A 15473-nucleotide genomic window follows, 5' to 3' on the forward strand; every position below is an offset into this window, starting at 1 on the left:
ACCTCATCCTCTTCTTTTCTTACGGATGTGATGCAATACCGCTTAAACGACGGTTGCCTAACTGTAAACATTATCAGCACAAAACGATTGCACGTAGAAATGTACCAAATCGAATTGTTGCAGCATTGTCGGTTCTCGAGAGTAAAACAAACGATTTCCCATAAAATGAACTCGTTGGAAAAAATGAAGGACGAATGTTATCGAACAGTCTTAATACGCAACAAGTTGCACCAAACTTTGATATGTACTTCTGCCCATCATCTGCGATGTACGAAATACGCGATCATCGTCTGACGATTACCTCGCAGCGGCGAACAGCGACGATTAATATTACTCTCGATGTATGGACGAATCCAAGATTTTCTTTTCTACGTCATGGAACGTAGCGACGCGGAAAGAAAGCGTCTTTCTCATCGCTCGACATTTTAATAACGGGACAAAATGTATCGTTACTGAGCCCTATGTACACCGAACATCGATGTAGACATATCGCCATGTCTGATAAACTGCGTTTACGCTTCCTGAAAGGCAAGTCCTTATTTTTGGCGATTGGCAATTGCGAAATTAAACCGGATCCGTGCAATTCGACTTTCATCTGTGTCCTTGACGCGCCTCCGCTCGCGGTTTCGTCCTTATTCTCTCTCAAAATTCGCTCTACCTCCAGACACGCTATCGAAATGTCAATGTAAAAAAGAAAATACACGCTGCAGCAGATTCCGTGGAAAATTATCAAAGATATGTCTCGATATTCGTCGAAGATTTCCTCAGCGAGCGATATCGTTTCCTCGTTTTCTTCTCTTTTTCGTATCAGCTCAGGAAGAGAGGAAGATCTGGATCTGTTACGAGTAACGGGTACTGGTCGACCGTATTTAAGCGATCCTCCCGTAAGCAAGCAGAGCTGCGTGTGTGTCAATAAACGTTGCGTGGGTTTTAAAAAGAAATCAAAGTAGGATCCACGCTTATTTCTTCGGCTCAGTCTGTCCGTGTTCGAAAGCGTTAGACGAATGTGTGACAAGACGATTTCAATTGAAAAAATGCATATCCTAACTGTGATATTCGCCGGCATTGTGACGCTATTATCGCACGTTGCTACCGCATCGAGTAAGTACTACGAATTGACACGAAAAAGTTTTCGTTAAAATCGAATATATCCACTTTCGTTGGTTGTTCGCAACTCTATCGATCAGTCTAACAGATTATTAGTAGTCAGTGGATTTTTGTGTATTTGTAAGAATTTCTAGAGTGTAAAATTGATCAGAATGTACGTAATATGAGAAAATATCTTGAAAACGTAAAGATTGTAATAGTTCAAAGACTTTTTTGATTTCTAATTAGCTATTAAAAAATAGTTGTTTTGTTTCAAAGTTCAATTCGTTCAAATTTCCTACTCTATTCGTTAGTTATCAAGTTTGTTCAATTTAAAATTTACGAAGGAAACTGATGGTAACATTTTATTAACAACAGATGGTAAAATAGTCGGTTTCATCTTAAATACTCCGTCAATATGCGAAACATCATTGTTTTAATATTAAAAGTTGTTTTGGCAATTTGTAATAATTTAAATATTAAAGTATCGGTATTTGATAATTGACAAACTATTTATATTTTTGATAATTTATATTTCTTTTCATAATTCACCTCGGCAAGGCGAGCAAAGCGCCATGGCGGATAGCCAACCGAAAGGGGCCAAATTGGCATTATCGCCCACTTCGTCGTTACAAACGGAAACGTATCAAGACAGCATCGATTATTACAATTTCCCAATCGACGATACGTACAGACCGCTTCAGAACAAGTAAGTATATAGGTTTTTCTAATCATATAATAACATATTTTTTAAATTTCCTACAAAAATTTTTTCTTAATTTCCTATTACAATTTCCCAAATTATAGCTCGTTTAAAGAAATATGTCAAATAAAATTACCGAGCCAATGTTTTTACGCTTAGGATTTTACGTTATGATCTTCTGTCACTAAGAATTGTCTTTATTTTCCAGAAAATGTCCACTATGCGACAGCTCGGTCTATCCCTATTGCGGAGAAAAATTGTTGCACGACGCGTGTTGTTGCACCAATCCCTATACTCACGACTTACCCTATCAGTGTAAATTAGCAGATTGCCGATTTTTGCATGCAAACAGTTGCAGGGAACATCGATTAATCGCAACCTGTTGCTGCAGCGATGATTATCGGTTTTTATTGAAAAGTTTCCCGAACGCTTAACAAGCGTTAACTGCCAGGCGAATTTTCCGAAATCTGCCTATTTATTTTCATCATTTTATATCATAACATGGTACAATAAAAAAGAAAAATATCGTTAACGAGCGAAAATGAGCGAAATCGTCATAATACCTAAAAGAAATTAATTCATCTTAATTAATTTTTACTTTCCTATGCAAAAACGAACGCGAAATCTGTTGGCCCTTTGATATCACTGGGCCACGTGACACAATCACCCGTTTTTTCGTTGCAAAATCTTTCGCGCGTTACCGTTCCCATTTTGTTATCAATTCGTAAAGTTACCACTGTATCGTATCAGTATGTTTCCCAGCATTTGAGATTTGTAACAACTGTATCACTCGTACATACATTGTTATCGAATACAAGCTTTTGAATACAAATTCTTATTAATACCTAAATTTCTTTTTTTCATTAAGCAAGTAGAGACAATACAAAATTATAGATTCAGTGCTCGCAAATTTACGTTACATAGAGGATTATTACCACCCGGCAGCTTTTGGACGATGCAGCAGTGAGGGTAACCGCACGATGTCGAAAGGATTCGTTCGCCACAAATTTGAGCTCGGAGGATCGTTGCATGGAAGATCCAGCAGATGATATAAATCTTAAGCGACGTAAAGTCACGCTACATATCTACTACTAGGCAACCCACCACCTAACCATCGTTTTTCTCCAGCCACGCCCATGCAAATAATTATACACATATGTATACACATATATCTTATGTATATATACATATATAGTTTTAAGAGGGATTGTAAACGGATTTATAAACGTAATTTATAAGAATTTTATTATACGTAATTTAGTAATTAAGTATATAACTTGGAAATTATTTTATTTGTCCGTAGCGAAGAATTCAGGTTGGTGCGACAAAACGTGTGCTGACATCTATCAAAAGAGGCAGGAACAGCGGCTTGGAGAATGCGCGGACAGATGGCACTATATGGTTTGTCCGTAGAGAGGATCGCAGGGTGGTGCGACAAACCGTGTGCTGACATCTATCAAAAGAGGCAGGAACAGCGACTTGGAGAATGTTTGGACAGATGGCGCCACATTATTTGTCCGGAGGTAGAATCGCTGGGTGGTGCGACAAAACGTGTGCTGACATCTATCAAAAGAGGCAGGAACAGCGACTTGGAGAATGTTTGGACAGATGGCGCCACATTATTTGTCCGGAGGTAGAATCACTGGGTGGTGCGACAAAACGTGTGCTGACATCTAACAAAAGAGGCAGGAACAGCGACTTGGAGAATGTTTGGACAGATGGCGCCACATTATTTGTCCGGAGGTAGAATCGCTGGGTGGTGCGACAAAACGTGTGCTGACATCTATCAAAAGAGGCAGGAACAGCGACTTGGAGAATGTTTGGACAGATGGCGCCACATTATTTGTCCGGAGGTAGAATCGCTGGGTGGTACGACAAAACTTGTGCTGACATCTATCAAAAGAGGCAGGAACAGTGACTTGGAGAATGTTTGGACAGATGGCGCCACATTATTTGTCCGGAGGTAGAATCGCTGGGTGGTGCGACAAAACGTGTGCTGACATCTATCAAAAAATGCAGGAACAGCGACTTGGAGAATGTTTGGACAGATGGCACTATGTGGTTTGTCCGTAGACAGAGAAAGCAGTTACGTTTAAAAAGGACGCGTAATTTCGCGATAAGAGTAAGCAGTAGTGTACAACATGTGTAAGTATATAAATCAATTGCATCTTTGAAATGCATCGATCGCAATCCTATCATATACAAAATCATTACCATGTCAACAAAACAATCACCACGTCAACAAAATCTTCATCGCATCAACAAAATCATCACCACGTGAAAAAAGAATCACAACGTTAACAAAATCGATTATAGTTAACGCTAAATAATTGTAATTACTTATAATTCATTATATTCCGACTTTTATAATTATGTTCAAGAATTAACTACTTATCGATTGAATTTCAGCAGTTACACGTTGATCTTTACGTTTGTACTTCATTTTTTAATCATTCTCGTATTTGAGCATTCGCAACGTTGTTCATCCTGTCGTAATACGTATCGAGAATATGTGCCTTGCAAATACAAAGTTAAACGAGTTTAAAGAAATAGGACGAACAGAAAATTTGCGTGCGTTAACGAGCGACGCAAATATGGAACGTAAATAACGATAAACGCATAATGAATCAATGGCGATATTTAATCATGCCACTTTGTGCAGTTGGAAAATGGGTCAGTGAGTCTGTAACAGATACACCGTTTAATTATGTATGGCAATTAGTCTTAACGCACGCCCGATAAAACGCCACCGAAATTAAACTCGTTAATGAGACGTGCTTTTCTCTCCAGAAAAATATCGTTACGGAATTACGCGCGTCCCAAGTAAATAAATACAAGTAAATCCTTCGTCGCAAGAAGTACGAAATACTTCGGTTTAATAAGTTTATCGCGCAACCGAAATTAAATCGGACAAGCAGAAGAAAAGAGAAAACTGTTCAAACGGTATCCGTGATTAGCGATAATATTGAACGAGGTTCGAGGTCATTCGTGTATTCTTTTTCCCGTCAATAATAAGCGTAATTATATTTATTACTGATTTTCCCTTGAAGTTTGCACGCTCCCATTAAATGGCGATTTATCGTCCGTTTCGAAACTGCAACACTTAAATAACAGTTCTCATCATTTACGCTTGAAAAAAGAAAATATCGAGCAACCTCGATCGCAACTTCATAACGTCGATCATTGATTACGAAATCAATCGTAATTGGAGAAATGACCGATCCAACGGCCTCCTTCTTTCTTTTCATTCTTTATTTTAATATCGTCCTGGCGAAAACAATATCAATCTCAATGAATAATAACGTTACAGGACGATAAGACAGCACGTTTAACAGAGAATATCGAATCGACTCCGTATTATTAAAGAGGAAAAAATACCGACAAGCACGCCGATGATAAATATTTTCTACCATACCATACGTTAATAATTACATAAACAAATTATCACCTGCTACTCGGTTACTTCGTAATCGTCTTTCCAATAAGCGAAATATCGCATCTATCGGCTGACGAATCCCAGCCTCGCGGTGGTAGCTGCGATCTTTTCGAATTATGTTAGGCTGCGTCTAACGGTAACGGTACGTACGCCCCGCGCTCCTCTTTAACCGTGGAATCCTCGCGAGGGGAACGATCCCTCTTCTTTGAAAAAGAAAAAAAAAAGGAAAAAAAAAGAATACTAGGAAAAGGAAGGCGACGTTTTTCGAAGTAGATGCATCGACCCTCGGTCTCGGGGGTAAATGTTTGCCAAGAGCCGAGGTCAGAGTCAAGGTCGTACACGTGTCGAGGGGACCGAATCGGTGGCCCAGCGGAACACACGTGCACCCCCACTTCCTTGCAGGCAGACAGTGGGACTGCAGGTAGATCGGGAAAACGCTTTTGAACAGTCGATTGCTCGATTCTAGACGGACGTGCGCGTCCGTAAATCGATCGATTGGTCTGTGGCGCTCAAAGTCAAGGACTACGGCCGTCGTCGACTAATGGAAATGCGTTTCATTCGTAATGTTTCCTATTGCGTACGTATAGTTTTGTTGGTGTAACGTTGAAACGAGTCACGCTTCCAGAATGGACAACGTAATCTTCCTCAGATTTCGACGAATTTCATTCGAAACGAAGTTCAAAGATAACTGCTTGGAAATACCCGGTCATTTCGATTACTTTATTGCCTTTACATCAGCAACAATATAGCAGAGTAATTCTACCGAATATAGAGCAGCGAATAATTCGGATCTTAATGTCGTTTCTTTGAATTTCGACCAGCGTATTTTCTATAGGTAAGTTTAAGTCGCGAACAACGTAGAATCATCGCGTAACGCGACAGAATTCCACCGAATTACTTCGATTTCGGTTACCTTTGGACGACGCGCGCCTTTGGACGAATTTACGCGCCAGAGATCCCCGAGGAGGCGTGCGTTTCTAACGTAGGTAGTCAACGATCGACCCGACAGAATCGGTTCATTCGAATGCAAATCATCGATACGCGGTGCGTTAATTATCTCGAAATTACATTTAGCCATTATTTAAATCACGTTTTTACCAACACCTATTTGTTTAAATAATGCTCGGATTGAAATGATTATACGATATATGTATGTACCGAACGTTATACATTTAACGTAAAAACGATGCTTTCGATTAATTATCGCAGCTTCGATAACTATCGTTATAATTATGATATATAGTTTACCACGTACACGTAAGTACGCGAGAAGAAAAACTGCAATCCTTTTTGGTACACCATGATACGCAAAGTACTTCTTTTTAACGTTTCGAAATGTATCTCTATCGCTGTAACCTTTGATTGAAAAAAAAAAAAAAAAGTTAAGAATAAATATATTATTAACGTTACTTTGATAAACTATTACCCTGATAAGGGTACGATGTTCATTAGCGTGTTACAGCTTCTGACACGTGTATAGTATTTCTTCTTCTTCTTCTTCTTCTTCTTTTTTCAGTTACATCACGAAGATAAGTGAAATGGTCGCGATAATCCGTATATACATAGTAGCAAATTCAACTTTTTTCGATGCAGATTAAGTAATAACCGAAATACACGAATATAAGTAATAAGATAAACAAAATGAGTCGGAGCGGAACGTGTGCAAACATCGTCGAAATACGTATTACAAAATGTCAGATTCCCAGAAGCGACGAAGAATTTTGGAAGTTTTTCGAAATCGATGAAATTCAACGAACGAGATAATTTCATTTTCTCGGAAATAATTAAATCTCTTTTAATGAGATTTTCGTCGTATTCGAGTCTTAGAACAATCTTATCGAACGATTAGACGATTTTAACGAACCGTCTTCGGAGTCGCGTATTTCGCGTTGAAGTGGATAGGTATTTCACCTTGTCGGCTAGCCGGCACGTGGCTCTTTCGAACGTAAACAGACGCGCAGCCAGACGCGGCAATCGCGCGTAAGAGGAATATGCATTTCAGATCGACTTATCGTAAGAACATCTAATACCGGAAATCTTTATCCAAATCTCGAAAGTTAACGCGTTAATTGCCCCGACTAACGATATCTAACGAAAGCGCGTTTGGTAATCTCGGGAAAAATCCAATCGGAACAAAATTTTCTTCCTGCGAACACTAACAAACGTTTATGGATATTCGATATACGTACTTTCTCTTTTTACAGTCATTTCCTATTCGGATACCTTCCTCCCATCTTTTAAAACTTTTTTTCTTTTATTAGATATCACAGGTTTTTTTCAATTCGTAATTCATGATAAAATTCATAATAAAACAATTCATAATTACGTTACGATATGTTATATGTTAACTACGTTATAAACGAAATAACAAATATTATCTTTATTAAAGAAATTGGTGTTGACACGACACAACACAGCAGAAATGGAATATAAACATTCGTTGTTTTTGCGTGGGAGAGGAAACAGCAATTGAAATCATTCGAAGAACGATAGTAGGCGTTGTGCCATTATCAATGTAGGTGTCATTAAGGACCATGGAAGCGATAACGTATCAATTACATCGAGAAGGCAAATTCGATGACGAGACGTTAAGACCAGACGGAGAGATAATTTTTTTCCCTACCCGTATTATCTCACACTTTTGTCGACTTAATATCTGTAATTTCAACTTTCCTTAACCTTTTAACCCCCAGTATTACAGTGCTCTATAGTGTAATGTATATCAATGTACTTTACATAAACACAGATAATTTGCAAATAATTTACAGCTGATCGTATTTAAATTACGAATAAATCAGATGCGAGACTGGAAAAAGTCGATGAATGAAACAGGAAATGAATGACAAAAGAAGACGAATGAAAAAAATGTTACTACGATCTTTTTTACTAAAATTTCCTATTGAATTAATTTTCAATATCTATCTTCTACTTAATCGTATAACATTTTCGTTGTTGAAATAATATTTTAAGCGGATACGGTGACATTAACTTATTATATATATTATTGTAACTAATCTGCAATATCTCTACATCCCAGTATACTTTGTTAATATATTTGTTAATATTGTAATAGACAATGGAATTATAATATACATATAGCTATTTCTTTTCTTATCTATTAAGGAGAAACTAACAAATTTCTTAAATATTAGCAAGATGACTCGTCGAACGTCTATGCGACTAGTCTATGCGTATCCCGAGTACGATCTACCCTAGCGGGCTATTCTAGAAGGGCTCGTACATACTAGAGAACTCTGCCTAAGGAATTAGGAAGGATCGTGAGAATCTCCTATGTTCTTAGCGGACGTCTAAAGACGTCAAGGACGCCGGAGGGTTACACGTGCCGACCATTTCAGGGCAACAACCCCCGACGCCAGGAACTCCAAAGAAATTCCAATCCGTCCCTCCTTCCACTCTTTCTAGATAAATTCATAAAATCGCCTTTCTCTTTTTCTTTCTCCTGCCGTTTTTCCATTCCTTCGTGTCCTATTTGCCTCGTTTTCTTTACGCGTTTATCGGAATCCTGAAACCCGCGAAACGAGTCTCGACAATGCTTTTATAACGCTTAAATAATTTTAAATAATTTTCGTATTTAACGATAAATACGCATTGAAAAATTCAAGCACGTATTACGTGCAACCAATGCGTATTAGATATTCATTACGCGTATATTTCATCTTCACACTCTGGCTGATCTTGTCGTCCCGCGTGTACTCCTATAATCCGTAGCCTCGTTTTCCATTTTCTGTCGAGTATTTCTCGAAAAAAGTTACAAGAAAAATGGAGAATGTCAAATTTTAGAAAACGAAAATTTACTTTTTATTATCGTAATGCCACGACTTCGTATTTTCTTAAATATCGTTATAAAAATAAAATATCACTTTATTCTCCATCCTGTTCTGCATTGTATTCGCTTATAACTTTAGGCGATACACAACGCATTAAACTCTAAAAAATGGAAAGTATTCGTTTCTCGTTGCACGCCCGAATTTCTACCGCAAAAGTGAGAAAATTTGAATTCGCAATGCGAAGAGCGCATACGGAAGCATACGAAAAAACGTTAACCTCAAAATTCATTGCAATTGGCAGTCGCCCTTTTTCCCTGCACCCTACGCGCGTTACCAACTTGGCTACGATATCAAGATCGAATTCAAATTTCAAGTTTATCCAAATCGGTCGGTGCTGCTGAATCGTGCGTGTCAATGAACGCGAAAATAAATCGATTCGGCCGAACTTTGTTCCACGTGTATTCCTGACGTTGAACTGCCATCTGTGATACGTTTACGGTAACTTTCTACGACTATCCGCAATCTGATCGAAAATACTTTCTCCTACTTTCGATGGCTGATGGTAACGTCATAACGATCGGTACGATCGATCGATAAAGTTCGACTGGGTATCGGACTATGGTCGGAAAAAAGCCTCTACAACCGTATGCACATTTCCTACGAACATTTGCCGCGGATAACACGTCGGACGAGCGAGATGACGTAACTTTGGTATGCATCGTCGATATTTTTCTCGTACGAAGAAATCCGCGAACGGACCGCGTACCAGACCAGTCTGGTGTTACCGAAACGAATCGGGTCTTCGTCCTTGTAAGTTTCAGCCACGTGAACGACTGATTATAGGTGGCACATTCAGTTCGTACGGCGGTTTAACGAATGCAACCGTTCTTGGAATTCGTACGACCCGACGAGAGCGGCCGAAAATAAACCGCGTTAATTGAAACTCTCCGTTACACTGTATGCCAATTTAGTTACGCAAACTGTCGGACTGATATCTCAGCAATTGATCCGTTTATGGAAATTGATTATGTCGTTCGACTTGTGAAATTATTTTAATCTCAGCGTTTTACATGGCTCCTCGCGTCTGTCGATTATAGCAGGGACACGTCCACCAATAATAAGTATTATATTACAATAAAATTCAGAGATTATCGTATTCGCGTAATTTAAGAATAGATGAACAATTTTTTAGTACCAATTTACATAGTAATCGGTCAATATGTTACGATGCAATTTGTGAACTATCAAAGTGACATAATCGAGGGATAGATTGGCGATCTTTAGGTACAAATTTACATAGTAATTAATGATATTTTAAATTACAAGTTTGTATAATCTATCGATAAAGGTACGCTAAATTCCATCGCGAAGAAAGTGTCAACGATATGTGCATGTTAACAACGTATGCATACGATTTATTTGAACAATGTTATCATTTTAAAAAACACGCATATTGCATAATATTAATTACCGCATGTTATCGAATACTTCAAAGATAAGGGGACTCGACGAATAATCTCAAAACGACCGTAACCGTATAAGATACAAAGTCTTAATGGAAAAAATTTAATAGTTTAAACGACGTGCCAGAGTGTTTTGTAAGATTTAAGCGATTTTCAGAATCCATTGCACAGTTTGAACGACAAAACTCTACTGATAATTCTACGTAACGAATGCTTAAATTATTTCAAGTCATTCTGTGTTATTAGATGGATCAGTCTGAAAATACAAATTACAAATTAACTTGCAGTCAATACGGTGCTATGCCCGATCATCTTTGCGCTAATTTTATCGCGCGAAATTCCTTTTATTTATGTTCTCTTATTTTAATTGCATAACGGTCGTTTTTAACGCCAGAGCTACTAACGTCTAATGTACATTTAAATTAATAACCATATTACACACACGTAAGAATAAACATATTAATCTCAGAAGATTAAAGCAACTGCAAATTCCTAGTACGATAGTGGAAGAAAAAAATCTGAAAGCTGTATTATATTCGCTGGCAGCACAGCTCATAGTCGAAACATTCGTCGGAGAGGAAAGAAACGACGAAGAGAAGATAAAGCGGAGGTAGAGTGAAAAAAAAGATTAGTCGAAGAAGTCGTGAAACGCAGTCGCATTTGTCAAATGCATCTGTCAGATGCGGAACGATAAAAAACCAGAGTACTAAGAGGTGTTGGCGCACTGGTTATAATATACATACATATGTATGTAATGGGAGGCGTCGCTGTCAGGATAAATGCAAATAGATTCGCAGTGATTACCGAAGATATATTGTCCGTCGTAGAATAGAACGGGATTCCCTTCCACGTGGAGACAATCGGAGTTTTCCGAGTAGATCGCGTTACACGTGGAAATGCGTCGTATTGCGTAATATGGAAGGTCACTTGTTTGCTAACTCGCGGAAGATCAGGGAGCTGAGGTCAGGCACGTGGAACTGACGTGTTACGAGAGGACGCGACGATGCGTATATGCATACGGTAAAAACCCTTTATACAGGGTACCCTCGATTTAAACGTCCAAATTTTGGCAGCGTGAAAGGTGCTGATAAACTACGAAAAAGAAGAAACTAAGAAAACTAAGAAAAGAAGAAGGAAAGTTTTCGTTTTTACCTGGCCGATAAAACTTTACGTCTCAGCCTGCGTCCCATTACACCTAACCACCTAACTGCTATGTTACATGGAACAATGACCGTCCTAATTGCATCTACACGCTCCCGCGTATCTAATCGAGCCCAACGTTCCTTGCTTCGCATCGAAACTTTACGCGTTTTCGCGCTAATTCGACGATAAACCGATAATATCGAAACGATTTCCCTATATCCGACACGACGATCGAAATTGACTCAACGAGAGAGATCTCGCGCGAATTATAGCGCAGAGAGGTTGTCTACAATGTACGGTGCGATTCGCGTCAGTTTAAGTTAGGCTCGATATGGTTATACGAATTTCAATAACGCTAAGGAATAATTATTCGCAGATCCTGCACAGGCTGGACGTTATCAAGTTGAAAGGTGCACGTCTTATCGTTCTCGTGGCACGTGTTCCTCAATGACAAGTTCGACGAACCGGCTATTCATTGTCACAGTGCGTTATTCCTTGCATCGGAGTAAGCTTCAACTTTTTTAATAGTTCTGTACAGTTTCTTTGGTTTCCGGCTGAACGTTGCAACAGAATCAATCGGGAATAAGAATCAGCCTTTCAGGCAGCCATACACAGGTAGGGTGCACAAAAAAGTTGGGAAAAACTCGAGGCGTATAATAGTACTTATCGAAAGAAGGGAAAAGGTCTCGACGAACATGGGTCCAAAAACACGTTAGTTTCCAGGGTTAGTTTCTGAGTTACGAGGTGTCTTTGTCGGCAAGACATTATCCTTGCAGCGTGTGTTCGATACGTCCCTCGTTTATTTCAACCTGCACCCTGACGCGTATTCTCGTAGAAATAACATTTTTGAAGTTTTTCCCAACTTTTCTCTATACTTTGCATATATTCGACACATTGTAGCCTCTGTATATAGTTAATCGTTTATCTTATTTGTTATCTTAAACTTAAATTAGTCTCGAATCATAAACAGTATAGTAAGGCCTGGGATTTATCTCAGCCTATAAATAGACGCCTAACTGTTGTAATAACATTCCTTTGATCTCTATTGCAACTCGGTTCTCTTGCTCGAATTTCCTACCACATACGCGCATCTCTCTCGCTGATCTGCCTCCTAATAAACTAATCGTATTCTCCTTGCATATTTGGCTTGCCAAGTAGCGTTATCGATTTACTCGATCTTTCTAATCGCGCGTTATTTTCAGGAAGGAAGAGAGCGAGAGGAAAAGAGGGAAGATGGAAAGGAAGAGAAAGAGGAGGGAGCATATGTTACGCGTTGCATATCGATGTAATGTGCATTGACATCTAGCAGAAGGACACGATTCATTCAAATGCTGATAGACGTTTCAACGACGTCGTATAGACGAGTTTCTACGAACTGAAAATCGTTTACCTTTTATCTGCCGAAGTCCATCGTTCATCTATCTTTGACATTGTTATCTAACTCGTTATGTTGCATCAACAGCAGCAATCGCGGGCATTAATATACAATTGCTTCTTAAAAATTAGCTTCGCCGATATATCGAAGAAACATCGTCGATATATTTCTTCGGTCAAGATAAGGATGGAACTGCGTATTCGTTATTGCAAGCGTTGTTAAAGAGTTACATCGATAAAAGAAAAGGACGTAAGAAACGAACGGTAACGAACGTGCGTTAAAACGGTACAAAATACGAGTTAATAAGAAATATTTACGCTTGCAAGTAGTCGGAAGATATTATAACACTTGCACGACTCTAATTAAAATACAAGATTAGCAGCGGCAAAACATTTAATTTATGATACGAAAAAGTATCGTGATATTTCCTACTTACTATTAGATTACACATTTCTGATCAATTCGTATTTTACAACGCAGTAACGTACGTTCGTTACAATTCTAAATCTTTGCCATAACTCTTTAACGATTCTTCCAATGGCATATGCGACACATTGTCCTTATCTCAACTCATAGAATGTACGAACGGTTGGAAAGAAATTCGGACACCCTGTACATTTTGCATCGTCTGTATCCATAGATCGTTAAATAGCAGAGATAAAATTAATAAAATACGATGTAAAAGCAATCACGGGGCTGTTAATTTAAATACCAGTAGCTAGTAGCACGCAGATATCGATCGAATATAGATCGGACATCGGATGGAACGAAAGGTGTTGCAAAAAATTTGCAAATGTATTAACTGTACAGGCCGGCGAAGAGGGGAAGAAAAAATTAATGGCGTTCTCCGTTAATTGTCCTTGGCTTCCTACACGTTCTCGTTTCAATAGCTACCAAAGAGACACAATCGAATTAATCAAAGACATCGAAACTGCCTTAACTACGGTAGAACTGCGTTTATCCGAACTGATGTCATCGCAATGCCCGATTTACCGAATATGGCCATGCTCCGTATCGCTTATACGAATAAAGGTTTTTGCCAATTTTGCTTTAGGACCAGTAACGGATGCCATTTTCCGCCTCAAATATCTATGGATTTTATTAGCGTTTACATACAATGCGTTCTTTCCTCTATTCGATCGAGTGAATTCTGACTATCACAATTTAGTACGAAACTAGTGATTATAACCAGTAACAATAGCGTTCCAACTATCGGAACAAAATAACGATCAAAGAAATCGAGAGTGATGCGAATCCAACACGATTAGCAAAAATATACGATGTCGGAGAAGCCACGATCGCAGACGTTAAAAATCAAAAACACGATATCGAAAATTATCCGAAGCATGTGAATTCCTCGGATGTTGGCGTCAGTAGAAGAACCCTAAATATACCGATGAAATGGGTTTGTTGCGATAAAGACGATAATAACGACGATTTTATACAAATGGAAACAGCAAACGAAAGTGGTAATGGAGAGATGCCTTCCCATTCCGAAACATTCGTGGCATTCGAAAAAACAGCTTCGGTGACTCCAAGTACAAAAAGAACGTGACTCTATGCAGTTATTTATGTTGAAAGAATTATGCGACTTACGTGACGGGCGGAAAGATATGAGATTCACAAATATTCAAAGAAACTGTCAATTAATCTCAGTCTGTATTATTTGAACAAATGAAATTTCATATGACAAAAAGTGATTGTTCTATTATCAGAACGGTTTTGGTACAGAACCCTATGGTTTGTAAGAGATAAGGGAAGCTCTACTGTATTTACAAATTTCAACTTGGTAGAATCTATTTATATAAAAATTAACTCCGATTATACGAACGACAAATAGCGAAAGAAGGGAGAACTAGTGGATTATTATTATCCGACTTGTTCGGTTAAGCTAAGTCTACATCGACGGACAATTGTCCACGGACACGTGTTGCGGCCAATCAACATCTGTCTTTCGTGGAAAATCCGCAGAAAGGCAGATTCTGATTAACTGTGACACGTGTCCGCGGACACTTGTCTGCCAATGTAGACTCAGCTTTATCCGATACGTCTAGTCTAGTTATCCGACACGCTTGTCCTCCGATCGAAAAATCTAGTTTTACTGTATCTAATGACATATAACCATATATAACTATAGAAAATAACCACATCCGTCTATATTAAATAGGTAATATTTTCACATTTGTACAATGCGATGAAAACTTCATTTGTATTTTATCGATACAAGATCGACAAGAAATTGTCGATCATTTGCTCGTCGCAAGACTGCAAATGTTTATCCATTCATGTACGTAAAACGTAAAAGTCTGCCGAACGCGTATGATACGCGAGACTGTATAAATTCTGCGTTAGTTGCGTTTATAGAAACGTAAATTTGTATAGAAATATAGTACAAGAAATCGCAGTCCACTCATTAGCGAAAAACCTGTCGAGAATATTAGGAATAAGAGGGTAACGCGCGAAAATTACCTACGGATAC

The 15473-nt window shown here is 38.6% G+C and overlaps 1 protein-coding gene across 2 annotated transcripts; it reads left to right on the plus strand.

Moving 5' to 3' along the window:
- Window positions 1-134: 134 nt before the first annotated feature.
- LOC117166105 (uncharacterized) lies at window positions 135-13685 on the plus strand. Of its 2 annotated transcripts, none has more exons than XM_076626210.1 (6): window positions 135-1101; window positions 1648-1795; window positions 1998-3016; window positions 3093-3934; window positions 11996-12234; window positions 12822-13685. In XM_076626210.1, exons 1-3 carry the CDS (start codon window positions 1005-1007, stop codon window positions 2221-2223), a joined length of 471 nt encoding a protein of 156 aa, XP_076482325.1. In that variant the 5' UTR covers window positions 135-1004; the 3' UTR covers window positions 2224-3016; window positions 3093-3934; window positions 11996-12234; window positions 12822-13685. The 2 variants fall into 2 exon arrangements, with proteins under 2 accessions (XP_076482325.1, XP_076482326.1); XM_076626211.1 differs by having other exon boundaries at window positions 11996-12124.
- Window positions 13686-15473: the final 1788 nt, after the last annotated feature.

The sequence above is a fragment of the Bombus vancouverensis genome, chromosome 17 (genome assembly GCF_051014615.1).
Source record: "Bombus vancouverensis nearcticus chromosome 17, iyBomVanc1_principal, whole genome shotgun sequence".
In the NCBI taxonomy this organism is placed as follows: Eukaryota; Metazoa; Arthropoda; class Insecta; order Hymenoptera; family Apidae; genus Bombus; species Bombus vancouverensis.

Bases quoted from the DNA above. Each gene is read 5' to 3' on its own strand.
- LOC117166105 (XM_076626210.1), top strand. From the start codon at position 1,005: ATGTGTGACAAGACGATTTCAATTGAAAAAATGCATATCCTAACTGTG. The intron at 1,102-1,647 runs GTAAGTACTACG...CACCTCGGCAAG, and splicing joins GCACGTTGCTACCGCATCGA to GCGAGCAAAGCGCCATGGCG. The intron at 1,796-1,997 runs GTAAGTATATAG...TTTATTTTCCAG, and splicing joins TACAGACCGCTTCAGAACAA to AAAATGTCCACTATGCGACA.